The 24,371-nt window shown below is 42.9% G+C and overlaps 1 protein-coding gene across 2 annotated transcripts in view; it reads left to right on the top strand.

Moving 5' to 3' along the window:
• Positions 1-1,703: 1,703 nt before the first annotated feature.
• Positions 1,704-24,371, top strand: part of Fam151b (family with sequence similarity 151 member B) — a 31,143-nt gene continuing 8,475 nt past the window's right edge. The window contains exons 1-5 of one of the 2 annotated variants that reach the window (XM_076927139.1): positions 1,704-1,847; positions 6,794-6,919; positions 7,824-7,980; positions 15,081-15,298; positions 15,988-16,123. In XM_076927139.1, the coding sequence (XP_076783254.1) occupies positions 1,823-1,847; positions 6,794-6,919; positions 7,824-7,980; positions 15,081-15,298; positions 15,988-16,123 (662 nt within the window). In that variant the 5' untranslated portion in view covers positions 1,704-1,822. Of the gene's footprint in view, positions 1,848-6,793; positions 6,920-7,823; positions 7,981-15,080; positions 15,299-15,987; positions 16,189-24,371 lie in introns of those variants that run through there. The other variant, XM_076927138.1, reaches the window with a different exon arrangement.

The raw sequence follows: 24,371 nt of genomic DNA, 5'->3' as shown, positions 1-24,371 counted from the left end.
CCCAAGTGCTGGGAGTAAAGGTGTGCGCCACCACTGCCTGGCTCCTCTCCATTTCTTAAAGTACACAACACATTGGGATTGCTGTAATTATGTTGTGTGAGAAGACACTTGAGTTCATTTCTCCCACCTGAAACGGTGTGTCCTGACATCTCCCCGGTGTCTCCCTTTCCACCACCAACTCTGCCTTCAGCCCAGCAACCACCATCGTCAGTTTTTGTCCAGGTCAGCATTCTTAGGTGAGCATAGACGTGAAGTCAGGCAGCCTTGGTCTTCCTGCGTCTGTCCTCCTTCACCTAACTTCTGACAGTTTCATCCTTGTTACAAATGATGGGATCTGTATGAACCCTGAACTTTATCATAGGCCTGTGCTGCGTTTATCTATTCATCTGTTGGTGGAGCTTAGGTTGGTTTTGTGTCTTGCCTTTATGAGTTAACATTGCAGTCAGCACCTTTACATACACAGTGAGTAATGGTTTTTAATTTTTCCAGGGCCATCCACACCATTTTCATAGTGACATTTCTTATATAAAATGTAGCATTGTGTAGTCGGACCATATTAAATTACTTGGGTTACGTACCTTTATATTTAGGATTATAAAGGTTCATTGCTTCTGTCTGAACATTTTTACCCAGCCATTGGTAAAAAGCATCTTCATTGCAGAAAGGAACAAAAATCCATTAGAAATCCTGCCTGTATTCTTAGGAGTACTTTGATTATAACAATTTCATTACTAACAAGGCTAGTGGTCAGAACTTCCAATGTGTAGAGTGTTAGAATGTTGAAGCCAGAAGCATCATATCATCTTGTGCTGTTTTTAGCTCTTCTTAATAGCACTGCTCGCCGGGTGGTGGTGGCGCACACCTTTAATCCCAGCACTTGGGAGGCAGAGGCAGGAGGATTTCTGAGTTCGAGGCCAGCCTGGTCTACAGAGTGAGTTCCAGGACAGCAGGGCTATACAGAGAAACCCTGTCTTAGGGGCGGGCGGGCGGGGGTGGCGGGGAAGCACTGCTCACTTGACCTAATGTCCTTGTGACTAGGTGAAACCTTTGGAATGTGTTAGCCCACCGCCAGCCTAAAACCTAAGAACCGTCGGGTAGCAACTGAGACCTGCCCTCACTTTGCTGTAAACTGCATACCTGATATTTCCTGATATTTCCACCAAAGCATTTGAAAAATTCCATGATATATAACTTTCTTAAACAGCGAAAATTCCACTAAACTATGCAGTGTTTGGGGCAACAGATTCGGTGTTCTAGGATGATTATCACTCATACTTGATCCAGTAATAAACTCTTGAGGTGAGGTGTGTGATTTACGCTTTTTGTGAAGAAGTAAGTTTAAATGTGAAGATACAGGTAGAAAACTCAAGACCATAAAGCAATAGGGCTATAGTGTTTTCTGGCTGGGCTGGAGGAAATTCAGAAGACTATGGAGTCCTGGTTAAGGCTAAAATAATTGCCACTCAAGTCCGAGTGATTTAAAATCTTACCCTCTGAAGGGCTGGGCGAGAACCACTTCCGTTTGTGCTGTCAGGTAATGTATTCTCGCTTTGCAGCCCGCAGTACCCTAGAAGTAGCAGCTCAGCAACAGAACTGAACCTCTGCATTGTGAGAAACTTGCCCTGCAGTCCCACTCCCTCTTTCCACCTTCTCCCCTCCATCCCTCCCCCTTCTCTCCCTCCAGGCCCAGCAGTGCGCATGCGCACCTCTTACATTACCGGTGCAGAGGTTCCGGTCAGGTCATCTGGCTTCCGCGACGGTGACAACCCCCGTGTGCGCCAACCCTGTGCACCTGCGTAGACTGCGGCGTCTGTCTGTCACCATGGCAGTATGTGCTGGGGGACCGGGTAAGTGTGGAGGGTTCAGCGGGCGCCGCCTACCTACTCCTTTCCCTGTTCTGTTATTGGAGTTGTAAATGCCAGTGTCTGCGGGTGTGGAGTGTTCAAGTGGTGGCTGATTTTACAGAAGCGGGAGTCAGTATCTCCGTGTGACAAAGGTAGGAACAATTGAGGGTAAATCGATTGTTTAAATACAAAATGAAAATTCATTTTTGATATTAAAAGCTCAAAATGGTTCCCAATCACCAACCCATTTCCCCCTCAGGCTTCTGCTGCACGTTCCTGGGTGGAGCCTTCCAGAAAGGTCTTACACACATACCATTTATATTACCTTTTTTTTTTCTTAACCTTCCACATTTTTTTTTAAAGATTTTATTTATTTATTTTATTTATATGAGTACACTGCAGCTGTCTTCAGACACACCACAAGAGGGCATCAGATCCCATTACAGATGGTTGTGAGCCACCATGTGGTTGCTGGGCAATTGAACTCAGGACCTCTGGAAGAGCAGACAGTGCCCCTAACCGATGGGCCACCTCTGCAGCCCCCTACCATCTGCTTTTTAACACACACAAACATACACATTAAATATATATTTTTGCATTAACCCTTTGAAGATTTTAAACAATGTATTTTGATCAATTCATCTTTGCCTCTGCCCCAGCTCTGACCAAACCTCTCTCCAACTTCTTGTCTCTTTTTGTTCGTTCTTATATTTATAAAACTCCAAAGAGGGAATGGAGTGAGCTGTCTCAAGGTTGGAGGCCTCCCTCTGGTTTTGTTCTGTGGGTTTTAAGAAAGTTTCTGTAAATGTTTATAGTGCATATTTATGGGATGAGGTGAGACTTTCCCCTCCCAATCCATAGTGGACCAATTCAGTATCAATTTCTTAGGTATTCCTTCCCATGAGGCCCACAAAAAAGGGAGAGGTAGGTGTCAGAATCACGATGGAGGGACTGGAGACAGAGCTCATTTGCAAAGCAGAGTTTCATCCATACAACGGGTGTGAAAACCAGGGACTCTGATACACGAGGGCAATTGGGGGAGATGGGAGCATGTGGATCCATGGAAGTAGATAGCAAGTCACTCAAGAGTTGTCTTCTTGGTAAGCTCCGGGTCAGCAAGCCTCTCTTTCTCAAAACACGAGGTGAAGGCTCCCAAAGGATGACATCTGTGATTGCCCTCTGGTCTCCACATGCACAAGCACACACTGGTGTGCCACACTGTAACATAATGGCACCGGCTCTTTGGGGGATGCATACCCCTCCTTAGTGCACAAGTGTAGAGAAAGCCCTGGTGCTTATGGACAGCTAACTAGGAAAGGGGTATTCTAACAGGAAACACAGCCACCACCCTGCAGCTGTTTTCAGTTTCCTTGTCTGAATCAGATCTCAGAGGGCTAAAAGCTCCATGTTAACAGGCCTGCCTTTCTCTGGGAGGTGTGGATGACAGTGGTCCTGCCTTTCTCTGTGAGGTGTGAATGACAGTGGTTCTGCCTTTCTCTGGGAGGTGTGGATGACAGTGGCCCCTTAGGCTCACAGGGTCTCTTCCTGCACCTCTCAAGCCAGAAATAATTGGTTGAGTTCTTCTCACTACATCACCTCAACTTTTGCCGGCCTTTCTCCCTGTAGACTTATAAGGACCTTGTTATTAAAATTTATACACTCATATAAATGTCCTCCTATTTCTGATTAGCAACCCTAAATTCTATTTGGAATTTAAATACCTGTGCCCTCACTTTCATGGAATCTAAAAGAGAAAGCACAAGTTCACCAAGATGCTGAAGGTGTCTGACTAGCAGGCTTACTTTCTTTCTTGCTGTGTAACGTATGCACAGGTCTCCATTACCCCTCCTGCTATGGGAACGCCATTGCTCTAATGCTCTCCCCACTCCCATCTCTGAAATTCTACTGTACCTAGCTAGCTGCCTTATTCATTTTAAGTGCCATAGAATGGACCCTATGTATGTTAACAAACATTTGAAGTCTCACTCTTCTGCTATTAGACAATGCATTACATCTCTCGAATGGAATGTCTTCTCCCAAATGAGCTTATCTATGTATGCAATACATCCATAGAACTACAGTTTCTTAATCTAAGGACAGGTATTCTTTGTGGTGGTTTGAATGAGAATGGTCCCCATAGGCATCTATGTTCCAGTGCTTGGTCTGTAGTTGGTGGAGAGGTTTGGGAAGATTTGAGAGGCCTGGCCTTGGGGGCTGTCATTGGGAGCAAGCTTTGAAGTTTCAAAAGCCCTATGACAGGCCCAACTCCCTGCCTTGCCTTCAACTTTGAATAAGATAAAAGTCCTGTAGGTATGTTGAATATATTTTGAATTAGGATATTTTAACCCAACAATTAGCTTACCTGGACATAACTCCATTATAACTCGCTAAGTGTACAGAACAGCAGTCTACATAAGAAAAATGTATTTGGCATGCTTACAAGTCCTGCATCATCGTGTAGTTACTATTTGTAAGGTGCCTTTATAAAACCTCTGGGTGCAATGTAAAGACAGCAGAAAGGCGCAATGGCAAAACCTAATGTGTGCTGTTTATGAATGCCTAGGTTCTAACACCTAGCCAGGAAAGAAGGACCAATTTTATAAGTCATTTGGTCTCTGTCTATCTGTCCCTTCTTACCTTATTTTAGGCAGGATCTTACGTCCCGCTGTCTAGGCCAGTTTTGAATTTACAATCTTCCTACCCTGAGCTGCTGAGATGTGTGATTCATGTGTCCAAAGCCACAACCTTTATGGTTTTTTTTTTTTTTTTATCATGAATGTATACTCTGATTTGATTGTTTTCCTCCTTGGTATTTGTCACTACTAAGAATTAATGTACTGAAATGAATATTTAAAAACGACCATGCAAACTTTTGCATATGTGAACAGGGCCCTGTGCTGGGAGCCAGCACTGCTGGGGGCAGTGTTCAGCCAACTCTCCTTCCTTTATGGAGAGTGCTTGTTCAAGATGTCAGGCATTATCTTATTGAGTCTATTTCCTGACTAAAGGAGTGGTTTATAATTTGGTATGTAAACTACCAACATGCTGAGGTGGGAAAGATTGCTCAGTGGTTACAGCCACTTGCAGAGTACCTGGGTTTAGTTCCCAGCACCCATTTGGTAGCTCACAGCTGTCCATGACTCCAGTTCCAGAATCCAACGCTGAATCCTGGTCTCTGCAGACAATAGGCACAGACATGGTGGACAAAACACCCAGACATAGAAAATAAATAAATCTTAAAAATAATGCCATGTTTATGAGAGATGCATACAATTGGATTGAAATGAACTGAGGTGGTTCAAAATGAAAGAAGCACTATTTTCTGACCAAAGAGTTATTATCCTGATATATATGTGTTTGCTTTCATGTAAGTCTATTCTTCACAGGCATGCAATGCCCATGGAGGCTAGAAGAGGGAGTTGATTCCCTGGAACTGGACTTAACAGAAGGTGATGAGCATTTGTGGTGGTGCTGGGAATCAAACCTGGGTCCTCTGAAAGAGCAGCCAGTGCTGTTAACCACAGAGCCATCTCTCAAACTCCCTACTTTTCCTAATATTTTCTTGACAATGTGTGATAGTATTTTTTAGGCTTTTAACTGTTTCCAGGCAGATATAAGCCAACAGTTGGAAGAGGACAGAATATTTTGCACACAAGGAAGTTAGGCGCAGCACTGAATAACAAGACTTAGAGAAACCTGGTATGCCATAAGCAACCAGTGGTTGTATGCGTTACTTGTATCTGTGTGTGCACCAGCTGAGTCTAAGACTGCTGCCTTGAATTCAAGTGCTCAACTGCCCAGAGAGTCAGGGTCTGAAGGCAGATACACCATGGAGGAGAGAGAACCACTCAGAGAGTCATGGTTTGAAGGCAGATACACCATGGAGGAGAGAGAACCGCTCAGAGAGTCATGGTCTGAAGGCAGATACACCATGGAGGAGAGGGAACCACCTTTAGTGATCTCATACTGCTGCGGCTCTATGCAGAGGACCTCGGTTCTTGGGGGACAGAATCTAGAATTTCTGCTCTTGAGTGTCTAATTTTTAGCAATTCTGTAATCCCCTACATGGGCTTTCCTCTCTGATCTCCAGACCATACTGTATGACTAATAATTATAGCATGATGTGCGATTATATGTACACATCACATTACATGTTCTGTTTCATAAATCTATTTTTTCTATCTCAATTGCTTGGTTTTTCTCCCTCATTGTATCATTCATATATATATATATATATATATATATATATATATATATATATTCATTCCAGCACATACCCATGGGAAGAAAACCACTACCTTGTAAATGAATGTCTGTGAACATTCATAATAGCCAAGGCATGGAAGCCACCCAAAACTACAATGACAGACTAATGGATAGAGAAGATGTGGTTTGTGTTAACAGTAGAATAGTATTCCACTCTAACCAAGCCGTTGCTAGAAGCTACACACATGAGCCTAGAAAATATCACTGTACTTAGTGAAATAAGCCAACCACAGAAGGAAAAAATAGGGCATGATCTTGTTACTTGTAGAGCTTGAAAATTTTCAACTATATAGAAGTACAGCAGCATTGGCTATTCACAGGAGAGACAAGGAAGTGTTGGTCAAAGGATAGTGAGCAGATGCATGGGATGGGTGGATCTAGAAGTGGAGTGTCTGTGAAGACGAGGGGTAATGAAAATGTTTAAAGGACTTATAGTAATGAGATTTTAGCTGCTCTTCATCCATACACCCGCGCATGTGCGCACGCACGCACACGCGCGTGTATACACACACACACACACACCCCAAAGCTTAAAAACGGCTATCCACGAGATGATGGGTATGTTTATTTACCTCAGGTAGAAACTATTTCTTGCCATTGTTTCTCTCAGCATCATGTTATCTACCTTAAAAATATCCCCCATCAAAACCAATATTCTTTTCACGTAAATATTGTTATTTTAGGATCCTGGAGTGAAAATATACTGAAATATTTTTTGAGGAACAGCCAGATCATGGCAGAAGATGGTGCTGAGATCCTCTGGTACCACGCAGCCAACCACAAGTCTCAGATGAGTGAGGCGCTGAAGAGTAAGTGGCTTCTACAAAAAAGATTTTCTTATTTTATTTCATTTCATTTTATTTTTAAAACACTCTTTGATATGTAATCCAGGCTGGCCTCAAACTTGTGATCCTCCTGCCTCAGCCCTCCAAGTGCTGGGATTCTAGACATGAGGTACCATACCTGACTACTTCAATTTTCTTTGGGTAATGTATTAACTGGGTACATTTTCTGAAATCCAAGGAAAATGCCTTGAGCTGTGATTTGGCTGGGTTGGGAGCCAGTGTGCCAGAGTCAGTAGAGCAGGGAGTGTGAGATTCCCCTGGATGGTGGGATCAGCTGTGTGAATGTTCTTGCTAGCACTTGGCTCTTGAAACAGACTCTGTTCCAAAATTTAGCCCAGGGATGGTTGCTGCAGTTAGAAATTATCAGGCTCATTTCACTCTCAACTAAGCTGAGCCCTTTGTCCTAGCGTCAGGGTGATACAGGTAATAGTCTGACACTCGTCGGCTCAACCGCCACTTTCTTAGCATCCATGTGAAGGATGGGTGCTATTTTTGGAGGCTTCAAACCATCTTAGTGACCTGAAAGCCCTGTACAAGCTAACTTATGTCTTCATATTCACCTGCACTGGTTCTGCTAGTCGGTCTTTGCTGACTGTTGAGGGGGACTCTTTGTTCAAATATACTATTTTTATTACCAACAAATACTTAATCAACTTCCCTTCCCTTTCTATGTTCACTTTGCTAGATGTTAGAAAAGAATTGTAGGCAGGGTAACGGCTGAGGAGCCGAGTAAGGATAGTGCATGGGCCACGTACAGTGCCTGACATTCTGCAGTTGCTCGGTGTCTCTTCTTTCTCACATGGGCACCGAGGCGCTGCTCCTGACGGTCCGTCTTTGTTCGCAGTAACGTGAGCTCTTACTTGGGCAGGTGCTGCTCACATGATAGAGGCTGATGTCCTTCTTCCTAGTGACGGATCCGAGCCAATCATGGCCCATCCTCCTGAGACAAGCAGTGACAACACTCTGCAGGAGTGGCTGGCTGAGGTCGTGAAGAGCAACAAGGGCATCAAGCTGGATTTCAAGAGGTACTTGTACCAACGTGCTCGTCTCGCTACAGAATTCACGCTCAGGGAGAACGTTAAGACACGCGCCTCTGTCTGTGACTACTGTCTTAGGGCTTTATTGTTGTGAAGAGTCAGTGTGACCACAGCAACTCTAATAAAGGAAAACATTACATTGGAGCTGGCTTACAGTTTCAGAGGCTTAGTCCATTACCATCATGGTGGGAAGCATGGCAGTGTGCATGCAGACTTGGTGCTGGAGAAGGAGCTGAGAGTTCTACATCTTGATCCTCAGGCAGCAAGAGGAGACTGTGCGTCATACAGAGCATAGCTTGAGCATAGGACATTTCAAAGCCCCTTGAACATAGGATATCTCAAAACCCATCCTTATACTGACACACTTCCTCCAACAAGGCCACATCCACTCCAACAAGGCCACACCTCCTAATGGTGCCACTCCCCATGGGCCAAGCATTCACACATGAGTCTGAAGGGAGTGAACATACCTATTTAAAAGGCCACAACTACCTCTTCTTATACCTTATCCAAACTGAAAAGAAATTTTAGACCTTATGTGTTTCTAGAATAGACTAAAAGGACATTGTGCTAGTGGCTAAGATTGCTCCTTGAGGACCTTTAGGACATTTGTTTTTATTTATTTATTTTTTACCATGCTAAAAGTTAATTTATTTTCATGTTAAATACTGGGTTAATGTAGAGAAACAAAAGTGCTAAGGATCATGAGATCTTTGGATCAAAATGAGCTCTTTTATGGTAATATATCAGAAAGTTTAAACTACTGTATATATAAATTCAGCTTTTATAAAGGAATGTTTCACATGTAACTATCATACCACAGAATGGCAAACTGAAAGTGCCTTTCTCCACCAGTACTCTGAAAGAAGAGGACGGTAACAGAGCCGGTACCTGCGTATTCAATTTCATTATGCTTTATATTAGGAAAGAGGCTTATCTGAAAGTCATCAGTAATCAAAGCATCTTGTAAAATACTGTCTTGCAAGAATTGACCATGTGAGCAGGAATGAGGGTCATTCCCCTCCAATGTCTGTCACAGGGGATGTGCCTTTTATGGCATTTGGCCATGAAGAAAGCTACAATGTCTGGAATTGATGGCATGCAGAATGGATTACCACAGCTCCAGTGTCCACCGCCATTCAAACCTCGATTTAGTGGCAAATTCACCCCATCTTTGAATCATACCTCAGTATGAAGTTATCTCGGGCCTGGAGAGAACGCAGCAGTTAAGACCATTTGCTGCTGTTCTTTCAGAGGACCCATGTTTGGCTCCCAGAGCCTATGTCAGGTAGCACAAAGCAGCCTGTAACTCCATCCAGGGGACCCAACACCCTCTGCCAGCCTCTGCAGACTTCTGTACCCACATGGCACACATACATAAATAAAAATAAAAACCTTTAGTGAGTAGGATTTGAAAAGCTTGTAGTATTATTAAGATAACCCTAACCATTTGTGGGTGAATGAATGCCCAGCAAACCTCCTCACTTGGCTGTGATGGGTAGCTGTGTATAGGAGTCTGATGTATAGGAGTCTGGACTGACAAGGTCTGAGTTACAGAATCATCTGAAGATCAGAGAGTTTTGTAGGTGGTGAGTTTTAGAAAGATTGTATTTAATCCAGCAATGTGGCTTATCTGGCTGAAATACAAACAACCCTTTAGCACACAGCTTTAGTCTCTCTAGCTGGAATAAGGCACACCCTTAGTATATTCCTTTAAGCCCAGACGAGGAAGATAAAGTGGAAGCAGCCGTGTTTGAAAGTGATGTCTAATTGAGAGGCAAAGTGACAAATCAGAGAAAGATTTGACAGAATAGAATATGCCCAACTCTCATGAGAACAGAGAGAAAACGGGCTACTTAAGAGAGCAGTGCAGAGGAAGAAGAGGAGAGAGGGCCATTTGACTGAAAGAGTTGTACAGAGACAGGTTGCAGAGAGAGAACAAACTAGATACAGGTGAAGACAAGACAGCCAGAAGATTAGAACATATTGCCAAAGTGAGTTTGAGGCAAAGCAAAGCAATTCAGTTAGAAGGTAAAAGAAGCCAGTTTGAACCAGTCTGCGTGGAGAGGAGTTTGAGCCGGAACAGCTGAGTTGACCAGCCAGTCAGAGTTCAGAAAGAGCCAGAAAGAGTGAGCTTATTCAGCAGTGAGCGGATGGAGGCAGTAAGCCTCAGAGATGACAGTCATGTCAGGGGAACAGAATGACTTTTACGAGTGGTTCATCTGTTTTATTAACAGAGTCTTAGTCCCCAAGTAGCTAAAAGATTCACCTGAAGAGAACTGCTGAGCCAGCTTCAGAGCCCGGGTCTCAGGGCCAGGGCAACCTTCTCTGTCCTACTAATCTGTAGCACTTGGCAGTTTAGACTTTTGGACCCCCTCCTGTTCCACGTGCATAGTGTTTTGAGTGTTTGCTGTCATTTGTGATACCATGATTCACTCCCCACAGATAGCCTGTGCATTTGCAAATTGTTGCTGCTAATTTAGTGATGCAGGCTACTTTAGCCCACAGAGGAGCCAGGCCACCACAAAGAATTATTTTTAAGCTTTATTTTTAATTAAGTGTGTATGTATGTGTGTGTGTGGATGGATGGATTGATGCATATACATGCATCGGGGTACCCTCAGAGGCAAGAAGAGGGCAGGGATTGAGAGTGTGTGTTGTTCTGAAGAAGGCTAGGGGACATGTGTGTTAGTTACAATTCTAAAAGCTTTATACGTGCTTTACATATGATCCCCATAAAAATCCCAAGAGGTAGGCTGTCACTGTTCTCACCATCCTATGATGAAATGGAGGCCGAGGGGACAAACAGCCTGCTTGTGGTCAGATGGTTGGTAGTAGAGGACTGTCCACCAGGCTGGACATGGAGAATTTACCCTCCCCCTTTTTTCTGTCTGCAATGCTTGTTACAAACACAGGACCTTATACATGCTAAGTACTCTGTCACTGAGTTACTTTCTCAGACTGAAGAGTAAATGCTCTTTTTTTTAAGTAAATTGTGTGTGTGTGTGTGTGTGTGTGTGTGTGTGTGTGTGTGTGTGCATGCGTGCAAATACTACAGCAGCCTGTGGAGGTCAGAGAACAACTTGGAGTCAGTTTCCTCCTTCCACTGTGTAGATCCTAGATATCAAGTCAGATCATGAGACTCAGCAGCTAACATCTTTACCAGATGAGCCATCTAGCCAGCCTGAGTTCTTAACCAACCAGTGTACCACCTCAGAGAGTGGAGCTGAATCGGATTTTAGTCAGATTTTAGTAGATTTTGTTTTATGCTTCTAAGTTGTTTCACATAGTATGCAAATGATAACACATGATTATTATAGGGCATTATAGGTATTATTTAGTAATATGTAGTGATGTTTAAATTGTATCTAGAGTTTTAGCTGACTCTGGGGTTTAACAAAGATGATTTTTCCCTTTCCCAAGAGTGCAGATAAGGTAAGATTAGTTCGTTCATTAGTTTACTAGCTCTGTATTAGTTCACTTTTGCATTGCTGTGACCAAACTGTTTGACAGAATATCTGCCAACCTTGGCTCAGGGTTTCAGTCCAGCTTGCTGGAGAGGGTGGATGCTGTCTGGGGCACTGTTCTGGTGAAATGAATCTGTTCACAAGTGGGAGACCAGGGAGGAATCTGCAACCAAGTGCAGGTGCAGCCCTCACAGGCCTGCCCTGTAATCTAGTTCTAGCCGCCTCTCTGTAATCTCCAAAGCAGTGTCTCAGGCTGGGACCGACATGCCCAGAGTGAGTCTCGTGGAATACTTCAGAGTCTGACCTTAAACACAGTGCTGTGGCTTTACCATAGCTTTGTAGTGTTTTGTTGTTGTTGTCATCCATTTGTTTGTGTAGTTTTGGTTTTGGAGTGAAGATCTCAAACTCATCGCAGTACCCCAACTTGTTGCAGGGCCTCAACCCCCACTGGCCTCCCTAGTGCTGGGATTTCAGGCATATACCACCTCTCTCTCTGATTGGATGCTTTGAAGTCAAGTATTGTGAAGCCTCTAGCTTTCTCTTTGTTTTGTTTTTTTGTTTTCAAGACAGAGCTTCTCCATGTAGCCCGGGATGTCCTGGAAGTCACTTTGTAGACCAGACTGGCCTGAAATTCAGAGATCTGCCTGCCTCTCCTGCCTGAGTGTTTTGCTCTATTTTCCTCCGATGTTCTACTGATTTAGAGTTTTTTGGGGTTCCCTGTAGATTTTAGAATCGAGGCTTTAACAGGCATCAGTGAAGTAGAAGTCTGGATGCATTACAGAGAAATAAAAGCATCTAAATTCAAAGTCCTGCCTGAGGCTTACTTATTAATCCACTAAAATCTAGGATATCCATTTCAGGGACAGAATGGGGAGAAATGCAAGGTAAAGACTGAAGGCCAAGGGCCACATGCCTCTGCTTTCAGCACGTGGGTTAATAAAATGTCTCTCTTAAAATAGGAGGGACAGGAGAGGAGCAGAGATGCAACGCCCATCCTCAGGGAGAGCTGATGTCTCTCCCATCCCTAGGGTGCTCAGCCTCTATCACAGTAGCACGGGAGCTGGAGGAATATTTCTAAAGGGTCAGAAGCATTGTACCCATCTTAAAGGTTGAAGCAGTGAGGTTCTCCAGTTAAGTTTGTGTGTGTGTGTGCATGCGCGCGCGTGTGCGCCTATATCTGAGAATAGTAACACACACACACATGCATGCACACACAAACACAAAGTAAAAATGATATCCTAAACTTACACTGTTTTGCAAGTTGGGCATGCTGACACATTCCTTTAATCCTAGGGTTTAAGACAGGCAGAAGTTGGGCATGCTGACACATTCCTTTAATCCTAGGGTTTAAGACAGGCAGAAGTTGGGCATGCTGACACATTCCTTTAATCCTAGGGTTTAAGACAGGCAGAAGTTGGGCATGCTGACACATTCCTTTAATCCTAGGGTTTAAGACAGGCAGAAGTTGGGCATGCTGACACATTCCTTTAATCCTAGGGTTTAAGACAGGCAGAAGTTGGGCATGCTGACACATTCCTTTAATCCTAGGGTTTAAGACAGGCAGAAGTTTGGCATGCTGACACATTCCTTTAATCCTAGGGTTTAAGACAGGCAGAAGTTGGGCACGCTGACACATTCCTTTAATCCTAGGGTTTAAGACAGGCAGAAGATGGGCACGCTGACACATTCCTTTAATCCTAGGGTTTAAGACAGGCAGAAGTTGGGCACGCTGACACATTCCTTTAATCCTAGGGTTTAAGACAGGCAGAAGTTGGGCATGCTGACACATTCCTTTAATCCTAGGGTTTAAGACAGGCAGAAGTTGGGCACGCTGACACATTCCTTTAATCCTAGGGTTTAAGACAGGCAGAAGTTGGGCACGCTGACACATTCCTTTAATCCTAGGGTTTAAGACAGGCAGAAGTTGGGCACGCTGACACATTCCTTTAATCCTAGGGTTTAAGACAGGCAGAAGATGGGCACGCTGACACATTCCTTTAATCCTAGGGTTTAAGACAGGCAGAAGTTGGGCACGCTGACACATTCCTTTAATCCTAGGGTTTAAGACAGGCAGAAGTTGGGCACGCTGACACATTCCTTTAATCCTAGGGTTTAAGACAGGCAGAAGTTGGGCACGCTGACACATTCCTTTAATCCTAGGGTTTAAGACAGGCAGAAGTTGGGCATGCTGACACATTCCTTTAATCCTAGGGTTTAAGACAGGCAGAAGTTGGGCATGCTGACACATTCCTTTAATCCTAGGGTTTAAGACAGGCAGAAGTTGGGCATGCTGACACATTCCTTTAATCCTAGGGTTTAAGACAGGCAGAAGATGGGCACGCTGACACATTCCTTTAATCCTAGGGTTTAAGACAGGCAGAAGTTGGGTACGCTGACACATTCCTTTAATCCTAGGGTTTAAGACAGGCAGAAGTTGGGCACGCTGACACATTCCTTTAATCCTAGGGTTTTAAGACAGGCAGAAGTTGGGCACGCTGACACATTCCTTTAATCCTAGGGTTTAAGACAGGCAGAAGTTGGGCACGCTGACACATTCCTTTAATCCTAGGGTTTAAGACAGGCAGAAGTTGGGCATGCTGACACATTCCTTTAATCCTAGGGTTTAAGACAGGCAGAAGTTGGGCATGCTGACACATTCCTTTAATCAGGATGATTTCTGAATTGAGGCTAGCATGAGCTACATAGCAAGTTTCAGGCCAGCCAGAGATACATAATGAGACCCTGTCTTAAGAACCAACAGATAAACAAATAAAAACAGCAATAAAAGCCTTTCCTGCTTTGATTTTTGTGGCTGTAATAGTCGTAGGGAAGAGAAGACGACTGACTTTTCAAGAGGAGGGAAAGTATCTTCTTGTTTTCACAGAAGTGTTCACAATACAGGAAGAATCCGAGTTTGTATTGGCTTTAGGAAATATGGTTTTTTTTTAATTTATTTTTTATTTTATGTTCATTGGTGTTTTACCTGCATGAATATCTTTTGAGGGTACCAGAAGCCCTGGAATTGGAGTTACAGATGCCTGTGAGCTGCCATGTAGGTGCTGGGAACTGAACATGGTTCCTTTGGAAGAATGGCTAGTACTCTTAACCACTGAGCTGTCTCTCCAGCCTGAAGGATATGTGGTTTTAGTATTTCCAGGCATTTTAAGAAATGTGTTTATGTCTCCAAATTCATCATGCATGAAGGACAAGAGACCTTTTCTTTTCTCCCACAGGGTTGTGAGTGTTGGGGTCAGTCTTATCAGAGTCTGTGGTGACAGGAGCCACTCTCAGAATGTGCCCACCTGCAACTGCTACTTCCTGAGTGTGGCTAGCAAGTGAACATTTCCATCTTTTTTTTTTTTTTTTTTTTTTTTTGCATCACTTGACACTTAGTGACCCAGATGTGGAGTTCTGAAGCCCCTGTTTGATCCAGAGGAACTGGCATTATTCATTTCATTGTAAAATCTATAAATTCCTTTCATGAAAATGAAGTATAAATACCTTGAGGTGGGATACATGTTAGTCTTCCCCTCTGGTCCCATGAGTTCTTTTATTTGACTTTGAATTTGAGAACAGGAAGACCTCAGTGTGGGAAGACCCACTGGCCCCACTCTTTTTCAGTCTGGCAGCCGTCAGAGCATCCATGCTCTTCCTGGACAATGTGAAGCAGCACCTGCACCGGCCCGTGTGGATCAATGCCGATATTCTTCCTGGGCCAAATGGGAGCAGCAAAGTAGTAGACGCCAAGGCCTTTCTAGACACCGTGACATCCTTCTTTCCAGATGTGACCTTTTCCTTGGGTTGGACAACAGGATGGCATCCGGAGAAAGTCAATGAAGGTGATAATTCTAATCAATTTGCTTTGAGCAAATACCAAGTTGATCTTTGCAAATGTGTGAAATATTCTGGACTCATTTCTTCAGTAGGGCACAGAGCAAACTCATATGTTAGCTCAGGCACATGAGAGTGGCTGAAGAACACAGCTCTGTCCCTGAACATTTCATTGGAGCTGGCTTATAGGTTCAGAGATTTGGTCCACTCTTGTCATGGCAGCGTGCAGGCAGACGTGGTGCTGGAGAAGGAGCTGAGAGCTCTACATCTGTAGGCAGCAGCAGGAGACTGCCACACTATACCTAGCTGGAGCATATGAGACCCAAAGTCTGCCTCCACAGTGACACACTTCCTCCACCATGGCCACACCTCCTAATCGCGCCACTCCCTATGGACCGAGCATTCAAACCCATGAGTCTGTGGGGGCCAAACCACAGGTGGCATAGGGATGTTCTACTTGCTTGGCATGTCCAAGACCATGGGCTCCACCCTGCACAATTAAATACATAAATGCAATCAATTTTTTTTCCCTTTACTGTGATGTTTTAATTCACTCTGAACTCAATGGGAATTCCATAGACTAGGAACTCATCTGTAAGTTACTGATAGAGCTGTCTTCTCCTGGGTAATTTGGGTTTTTAGTTAACTGACTTCCAAGATTCCAATCACAAGTGCACATTTCTTCTTCCCATTTCAGGCTACAGTTGGTCGATGGTGAAAGAGATGGACTACATATGCAGTGAGCTAACCCAGCCTGTCACGTTCCCTGTCAGGGCAGCTTTAGTGAGACAGTCGTGTTCTCAGTTGCTCTGGCTGTTGACAAAATCCAACAGGTATGAATTATCTGTAATAAGAATTACTTATTCTAACTAGCCCATATAAAAGACACATAATCCTGGTATTTTATTTACAAGCTGTAAGCCCAGGTTGGGCAGGTTTGGAGCTATTTGGACTTATATCCCATCCATATATGTTCCTTGTTCCTTGCCGTATCTCCTGGACCCATGCTTTTGGTCTGTCTCCTCTCATGGTGGTCCCCTCTGCCCTTGGTCTCCTCTCTTCCCCCTCTCCCCCTCCTCTGGTCTCTTCTCAAACCATTCACTCATCCTCAAGTCCTGCCTGTGTCTCCCTACTGCCCAGTCACAGTCTCTAGCCATTTATTAATTAATTAACTTTAAAGTATGGTGTAGAGTTTACATAGTATCACGTGTTGTACATGAACTTGACTTGGCGGCCAGTATTTAGCATTTAAATTCATAGCGACACCAGACTAACCCCTAACAATTATCTCCATACCAGTGTAAGGTGTGGAGATTTCACAGTGTGCTGGTGTATGTATGCCTGCAAGCCCAGCACTTGGGGAACAGAAACAGAAGGATTAGGAATTCAAGGTCAACCTCAGCTACAGAGGGACTTGGAGTCTAGCCTGGGCTACATGAGACTGTCTAACACAGAAAAAAAAAGCCATGGTATACTAATTATCAAAGGACAGTGGGAAGAGAGAAGGAATGAAAACTGATGAGGTCAGTACGCAGATTCCCTTCCCAGCAGACCTTGAGAGCATTACCCCCGCCCTCCACAGTTTGTGTACATGCTAATTCCAAGTAAATGTCATCTTCCAGTTGTAGGTACAAAAGGTAGTTTGTCTTTGAACACTACGTTACAAGAGTCTTTTTCACACCAAATTTTAATCATTTGGTATACAACAGGAAATGAACTGGAGTTGGTAAGGTGGCTCGGCAAGCCCACATGTTTGCCACGAAAGCTGATGACCTTATCATGTCCTGCAACCCGCGTAAATGTGGAGAGAGAGAACTGACCCCACAGTGTCGTCCTCTGATCTCCATACACGAGCCATGGCATGCACGCATGCGCGCAGACACACTCTGATAATAATAATATAAAAGTACATTTTGGGGACTGGAGAGATGGCCCAGTGGTGAAGAGCATGCAAGGCTCTTGCAGAGAACCTGAGTTCAGTCCCCAGTCCCCATGTCAGGTGACTCTCAGCTGTCGTCGTCCCAGCTCTAGGGGATCACACCTCTGAGGGCGTGTGTAGTCACCTACATATGCCTACCCATAGACATACATACATATACATACTTAAAAATAAAATCTTAAAATAAATAAATTTAACTTAGCTGTATCATATATTAAATGTTGAAGTATACCCTAAAAGTACAAATATTAAAACTGTTTGGGTAGTGCTTTCTGGGGCCGGTAGAAAGCCCAGTGGCTGGTTTAGAAGCACTTAACTATGTAGAACAAGCTACGCTTACAGATTTTTTTATTCTTTTTGTCAGATATATTTCCATTGAATTAACACTTGAATATTAAATTGTTGATGCAGGAAGAACAGACGAGGAAGGTTTTTAAAAAGGATTTATTTTATTTTACGTGTACAAGTGGTTTTTTACCTGTGTGTACAGTGTGTAGTGCCTGCATGCCTGGTGATCACAGAGGTCAGAAGACAGTGTCAGATTCCCTGGAACAGGAGTCACAGATCATTGTGAGCTACCCTTTGGGTGCTGGGAATTGAACCTGGGTCTTTGCAAGAGCAGCAAGTCTTAACCACTGAGCAATCTCTCTAGCCCCAAGGCTAGCTTTCTAATGTAGTTTCAGAATAGGAGTCTTTTCTTGGTGTTAAAGGTAACACATCCAGAAGTTTTGAAAGATAATTTTGCTATATTTGAATACATAAGAATCAAAAGTTCTGGTAAAAATAATATTATGATACATGTCAGAGAGATATAAAGAATTCTGACACATTTTTTTTTTAAACAACCATCTGGCAAAATGCCCAGCTTAATAATTAACTAGGTTGGAGAGAGTAGAGGAAGCCGGCACGTTGTGTACATCATAGATGTAAACTGATGTACTTCCTTAAGGAAACAGTGGGTGTGTTCCTGGAGCTTTATCAATAAGGGCTTATCTACCTAGGAGAAGTTCTGTAAGCACAGAGAAGGACTGGCAGAGTTTCACAGCGTTCCACGTCTCCTCCAGTCGGGAACTGGCTGAGTATATTATGGTATACTCTCAGAAGGGAAGGTTAAATACTCATGATAGGCCATGCTTAGGCTTGGGGTTTTAATATGGACAAATCTCTAAAATAATTCTGTTAAGTGAAAAACATTAAAGTGCACAATGATCTTGTCGTAACTTTGAGTCTACTCGCCTGAGAAGACTGAATTATAAAATATGTATAGAAGAGTTAAACTTGAAGTTATTTGAGCAGTTGTAGCTAGCATTATGACAAAAGAGAGACATTAGATGGTCCCAGATAATAATGAGTCAGGGTCCTCATTGCAAACAACTGAAACCAAACCTGCCTAACAAGCAGAAAAGAGGTATATTGAGATAATGAGGAGATTTTTTTTTTCCTAAATTTTATGTGGATTTGTGTTTTGCCTGCATGTGTGTCTGTGTGAGGGTGTTGAGTTCTCTGGAACAGTTAGAGATAGTTGTGAGCTGCTTTCTGAGTTCTGGGAATTGAACCTGGATCCTCTGGAAGAGGAGACAGGGTTCTAAACTACTGAGTCGTCTCTCCAGCCCCGAGATCGTTATTTTTATAGTGTGCAATGCTTCAGACATCCTCTTGGGCAGGCGTGCCATCTTTATTATTATCTCTAACGCTGCTTCTCGTTCTGTTGTTTTCATTAGTGTTGAAGAACTATTCTGAAGTCAACTAGCATCGTATATTAATTTTAAAAGATTATTATTCAAATTATGGCACTAAATTAGAGTGTAAAAATTGGATTCTTATACAGAACTCTGGCTTTTGCAAATATCTTCTGATAGCCCTGTTTGAGAAGCATTCGCTATATAAACAGATTATTTACGTGGATACGGAGGACTTGACCGTGTACAGAGCACCGTGAGGTTAGAGCCACCCTTGTGAGGAAACCTGGCCAGGCTGTGCTTCGTTCATGTGCAGTTTGCAGTATCTCCACTGATTTGTCATGATGGTTTTGAAAGACCATGTCTGATCTCCTGAAAAATTTGCAATTCACAGAGGCACCTGCTAATCTGAGAGCCCACAATCAGAAATAAGCCTTCCAAATAGAATCCTAATGGGCCTCGTGAAGTTCAGACAAGCAAGTACCAACAGACATTGCTGGGCTGCTCTGTGTTGTGGAGTCTAAGAACTTTTAGAATTTTTGTGCCTCTTAAGCAGAAACTGCAGATTTCTTAAATATCTAGTGTTTAAGTCTTTCAAATTTAAAGTGATGGATTATATATAAACAGGTTTTTCCTATGGTTTTAAACATGGCAGTCCATCATTACCAAAAGCTATTTCAATGACCTAGACAACTCTGTATAGTAAATTAACAATAATTCTTTAAAGCTTGGGTCTTTTTTCCATAGTAAACTGTCTCACAAAAATATAAAGAGATAATATTTTTAAGAACAGTGAGTGAAGCCAGGCAGTGGTGGCGCACGCCTTTAATCCCAGCACTTGGGAGGCAGAGGCAGGTGGATTTCTGAGTTCAAGGCCAGCCTGGTCTACAGAGTGAGTTCCAGGACAGCCAGGACTACACAGAGAAACCCTGTCTTGAAAAACCAAAAACAAAAAAACAAAACAAACAAACAAACAAAAAAAACAACAGTGAGTGATTATTTGCATCCTTCATTCTGAATCTGTATAAAGCGTTAGAGAAACATCAATAGTTAGTTAATCCATGACCCAGCTTTTCATAATAAGGACATTTGAGAAATCGTTTTTAAAGTAATGAGTTACAGTGACATAAATGGCATAAATGACTAACATTTAAAATGTTTCTCTCAAGTAGTATGTAAATAAGTTTGTATATGAACAGTCTTTTAAATATGATCAGGAGAAGTCAGGACAATGATATACCTTAGTTTGTCATCAGAGATATCAGTCATTTTAACACCATGTCTCATGGGCGCTAAACTGCATTGTATTTCATCATCTGCTCTCATTTATGGACTACATGCTGTTTTCATTGTGTCATTTTTATCAAGTTCTCTTAGCCTTTGCATGTGTATGGGTGTGTGTGATGTACACTCATGTATGTGTGTGTGATGCACGTGTGTGCATGTGTGCATGGCATACTTGTGTGCATGTGTGTATGATACATGCATGTGTATGTATGTGTGATGCACATGTGTGTATTTATGTATGTGATGCATGTATGTGTATGTGATGCATACATGTGTATGTGTGTGATTCACACATGTGTATGTGTGATGCATGTATGTGTGTCTGTGATGCACACACGTATGTGTGATGCACACATGTGTATGTGTGGTACACACATGTGTATATGTGTGTGATGCATGCATATGTATATGTGATACATACATGTGTATGTGTGATACACATATGTGTATGTGTGTATGATGCATGTATAGGTATGTGTGATGCACATGTGTATTTATGTGTGTGATGTATGTATGTGTACATGTGATACACACATGTATATATGTGATGTGTGTTTTTGTGTATAATACACACATGTGTATGTATGTGTGATGCACACATGTGTAGTATGTGTGATGCACACGTGTATATGGAAAATCTTTCCCCTAATGTAAGTATGGTATATAAAGTTACCTAAGGCTTAGAAGACTGTGGAAGAAGCTAAGCCTCTTTTTAGTGATATGGTACAGTTTTCTCCTTCAATTTATCCTCTTAAGTACTTGTCACAGGAAGTAGTTGAAAACAAGTAACTAAAAGAACACTAATCATTACCAATGAAAAGACAATTTAGAATTCCTTTCAGTATCATTTATTAATGAGTAAAGACAAATATGTTTTTATTTTAATACTTTACCTATCTTCAGTTGGCGTTAAAATAAACTTCATACACTATGTGTGTGTGGGTACGTGTGCGTGTGTGTATGGGAGAGGATGCTGGGTATCTTATCCATACCAGGCAAAGCCCTTCTCCAATGAACTGTATTCTTAGACCCTAGGGTTTTCTCTTATGAAGACTGTATAGCTTATGGAAGGCATAGTTTCTTCAGCAGCTATAACAAAAGTCTAACACAAACTAAGGACAATTACTCTGTAAGTCTAGGCCATGAGTATCACTGTTCTAGACACAAATAAGCAAAATCAAACTACAGAGCAGTGGTTCCCAACCTTCTTTAAGACAGTTCCTCACGCTGTGATGACAAGCAGCCACAAACTTATTTTGTTGCTACTTTGTAACTGTAATTTTGCAATTTTTATGAATTTTAATGTAAATATCAGATATGTAAAATATCTGACATGCCATCCCAGTGACAGGATCACTCGACTCCCAAAGGGGACTCTACCTACAGGTTGAGAGCCACTGCTTTGGATATTATGCAGTGACTGTCATGGTACCGATAACTGGGCAGTTATCGGTAACTTCTTTTTGTTTGTTTGTTTGTTTGTGTGTGTGTGTGTATATATATATATATATATTGGTTTTTGAGACAGGGTTTCTCTGTGTAGCCCAGGCTGTCCTGGAACTCACTTTGAAGACCAGGCTGGCCTCGAACTCAGAAATCCACCTGCCTCTGCCTCCCAAGTGCTGGGATTAAGGTATGCACCACCACTGCCCGGCTTTTTCATTTTTTTTTTTTATTGGATCCCAGAACTTCTAATTGCAGAGGTTGTAAAACCTTGTCATTGTTAGAGCTCTAACGGCCATATACAGCTTGAGATAGGAAATTTATTTATTTATTTATTCATTTTTAGATGTATTTATTTTATATGTGAGTACACTGTTGCTATCTTCAGGCACACCAGAAGAGGTCATGAGATTCCATTGCAGATGGTTGTGAGCCACCATGTGGTTGCTGGGAATTGAACTCAGGACCTCTGGAAGAGCAGTCAGTGCTCCTAACCACTGAGCCATCACTCCAGCCCCCGAGATAGGAAATTTATTATTTATTTTAAATTAGAGCAAAAGCTTTGAGATGTTTATCTAAGTTGATAAAAGACTATAAGTTAGGTGCCGGGACCATCATCGGTGGCGAGTGCTGCCCTGCGTGGGTGAGACCCTTAGCTACCTCACAAACAAACAAGAACAAACCCTCTGCTGTATTTTCTTTATGGTCTGTATTAATAATGGACTGGTGTTTTAAAAGATTTTTTTTAAAACTGTGTATGTCTGTCTGTTCACACAGGGGAACATGGGAGCATGCCCATGTGAACATGGGTAGCTGCAGGGTGCAGACAAAGGTGTCGGGATCCCTTAGAGCTGGATTTATAAGTGGCTGTGAGCACCCCCTGTGAACCTGGGTTCTCTGCCAGAGCATTCTACGCCCCTAACCCTGAGCCATCATTTCAGCCCTAGAGCTACTACTATTTTGAATAGACCTTTGCTGCTGTTATGCCTTGCCTAGATACGATGTATATGTAATGTTCACTTGCTATGTATAGGAAGGGCTTTTATTTCTACATGCTTGTGCCCAAATCTTCTAATACTTTTATCATTTTAAATGGCTTTCAGTTGGTTTTCCAGGTTTCAAAGCAAAAAAAAAAAAAAAAAGTATATTCTCCTTAAACAATATTTCCACTAACTGCAGCAGATAATGCCTGAGGATTTTTTGGTTCCCCAACCTGTGTGTAGCAGGGATTCAAGGAGGCATCTCGTGACAGAGTCTGGAGTGTGATCTGTACTGCACAGGACACCCCCCCCCCCAGGAGAAAAAGCCTCTTCTGTGATGATATAACACCCACTTGGAGAATTTTAGAAAAGCGTCCAGTTATTAGTGACCGTGGGCATTGTTAATGTGGAAACTTTTCAAGTCCTCCAAAGACACCAGTCAAAACAAGCATCGAAATCGCAGTGGGCGTTCAGTTTTCTCAAGTGCCTTTTCAATTCCCATGGCAGCAGTCATGGCCGGGTGGGGTGGGGTGGCACACACTTTAATCCCAGCATCCAGCAGAGGCAGGCAGATTGCGATGCGTCTGAGGGCAGCCCACTCTGTGTAGCAGGTTCCATCCACGCTACCGCCCCCGCAGAGTGTCTTCTTTTCCCTCTGTCCTTACTAATACCATTTATTGTGCTATTTCAGTGTTTTACCCTCTCATCACTTCACCATGTGGGTCTGGCATGCCAGTCCTGCTGTGTGTGTGTCTCAGAGCCAATTCTGTGTTCATCTCCATGATTTTCTTCCTCAGTTTTAGATATGAGAGTCCTGTGCACTTCATAAACTGTCCCGTGCTTTCATATGTGTTCAGAGATATCAAAACTAGCAGTTAAATGGCCTGCATGTGAAATATCGTAAACCTGGGGCTTTTGGGAAAGCTGGGCTTGAATAACCTTTCTATTTACTGTTTAGAAAAGGATTTGTTTCTGTTTCAATAGCTTTCAAAGCCAAGTTTCATAAATGACATTCTTGTAGGAAATTGTTCATTTTGTCGATGGTTTTTTAAAATTACTTAGCTACAGCTGACTGAAATAGTCTGTTACTCTCTTAGTTTCTGACCAGTCTCCGGTTCCTTGGTGTATCTGGGCTTTCCCACTAGTTCCTTGGTTAGACTAGATAGTTTGCATGTGTGGTATATGCATGTGTAGATCTTCAAATGTGTACCTGTCTGCATGCAGACACACTCACAGGCCAGAGAGGGATGCATGCCCCAGCTTCCTCGGGTACTCTCCATATTTTCTGAGACAAGGTCTCTCATTGAACCTGGTGTTTAGGGATTGGCTAGGCTGGCTAGCCACCCTGCTGTAGGGGTTGGTCAAGCCCCCTCCCCATGCTGAGGTTGCAGATCTGTGCTCAAACCATCACACCCTTCCTCTGCATGAGTGCGGGTCGTCTCTACTCAGGTCCTACTTCCAGGACAGCCAGGACTCCATAGGGAAACCCTGTATCAAACAAACACAGCTTTGCCCACTGGGCTATCTTATCTCATCTCCCTGTTCCTAGACTAGATGATAATTCTTTGAAGTGGGATTTTAGATTGGATTTATTTTCTGGCTTATGACTTAGTAATTCCTTCCTTTTCTTCCTTAAAACATAGTTCTTTTCACTTCCTGCTGGATGCTTACACTGCTGGTTGTCACCTTTGCATTTGTTAAGATAACGCTCTGAATTACTTACATTAATACAGATGTTGAAGACCACTCTCTT

This window comes from Arvicanthis niloticus, chromosome 29 (assembly GCF_011762505.2).
Source record: "Arvicanthis niloticus isolate mArvNil1 chromosome 29, mArvNil1.pat.X, whole genome shotgun sequence".
NCBI classification, from domain to species: domain Eukaryota; kingdom Metazoa; phylum Chordata; class Mammalia; order Rodentia; family Muridae; genus Arvicanthis; species Arvicanthis niloticus.
Note: the sequence above shows the minus strand (reverse complement) of the source record. Positions and strands in the feature narration are given on the sequence as shown.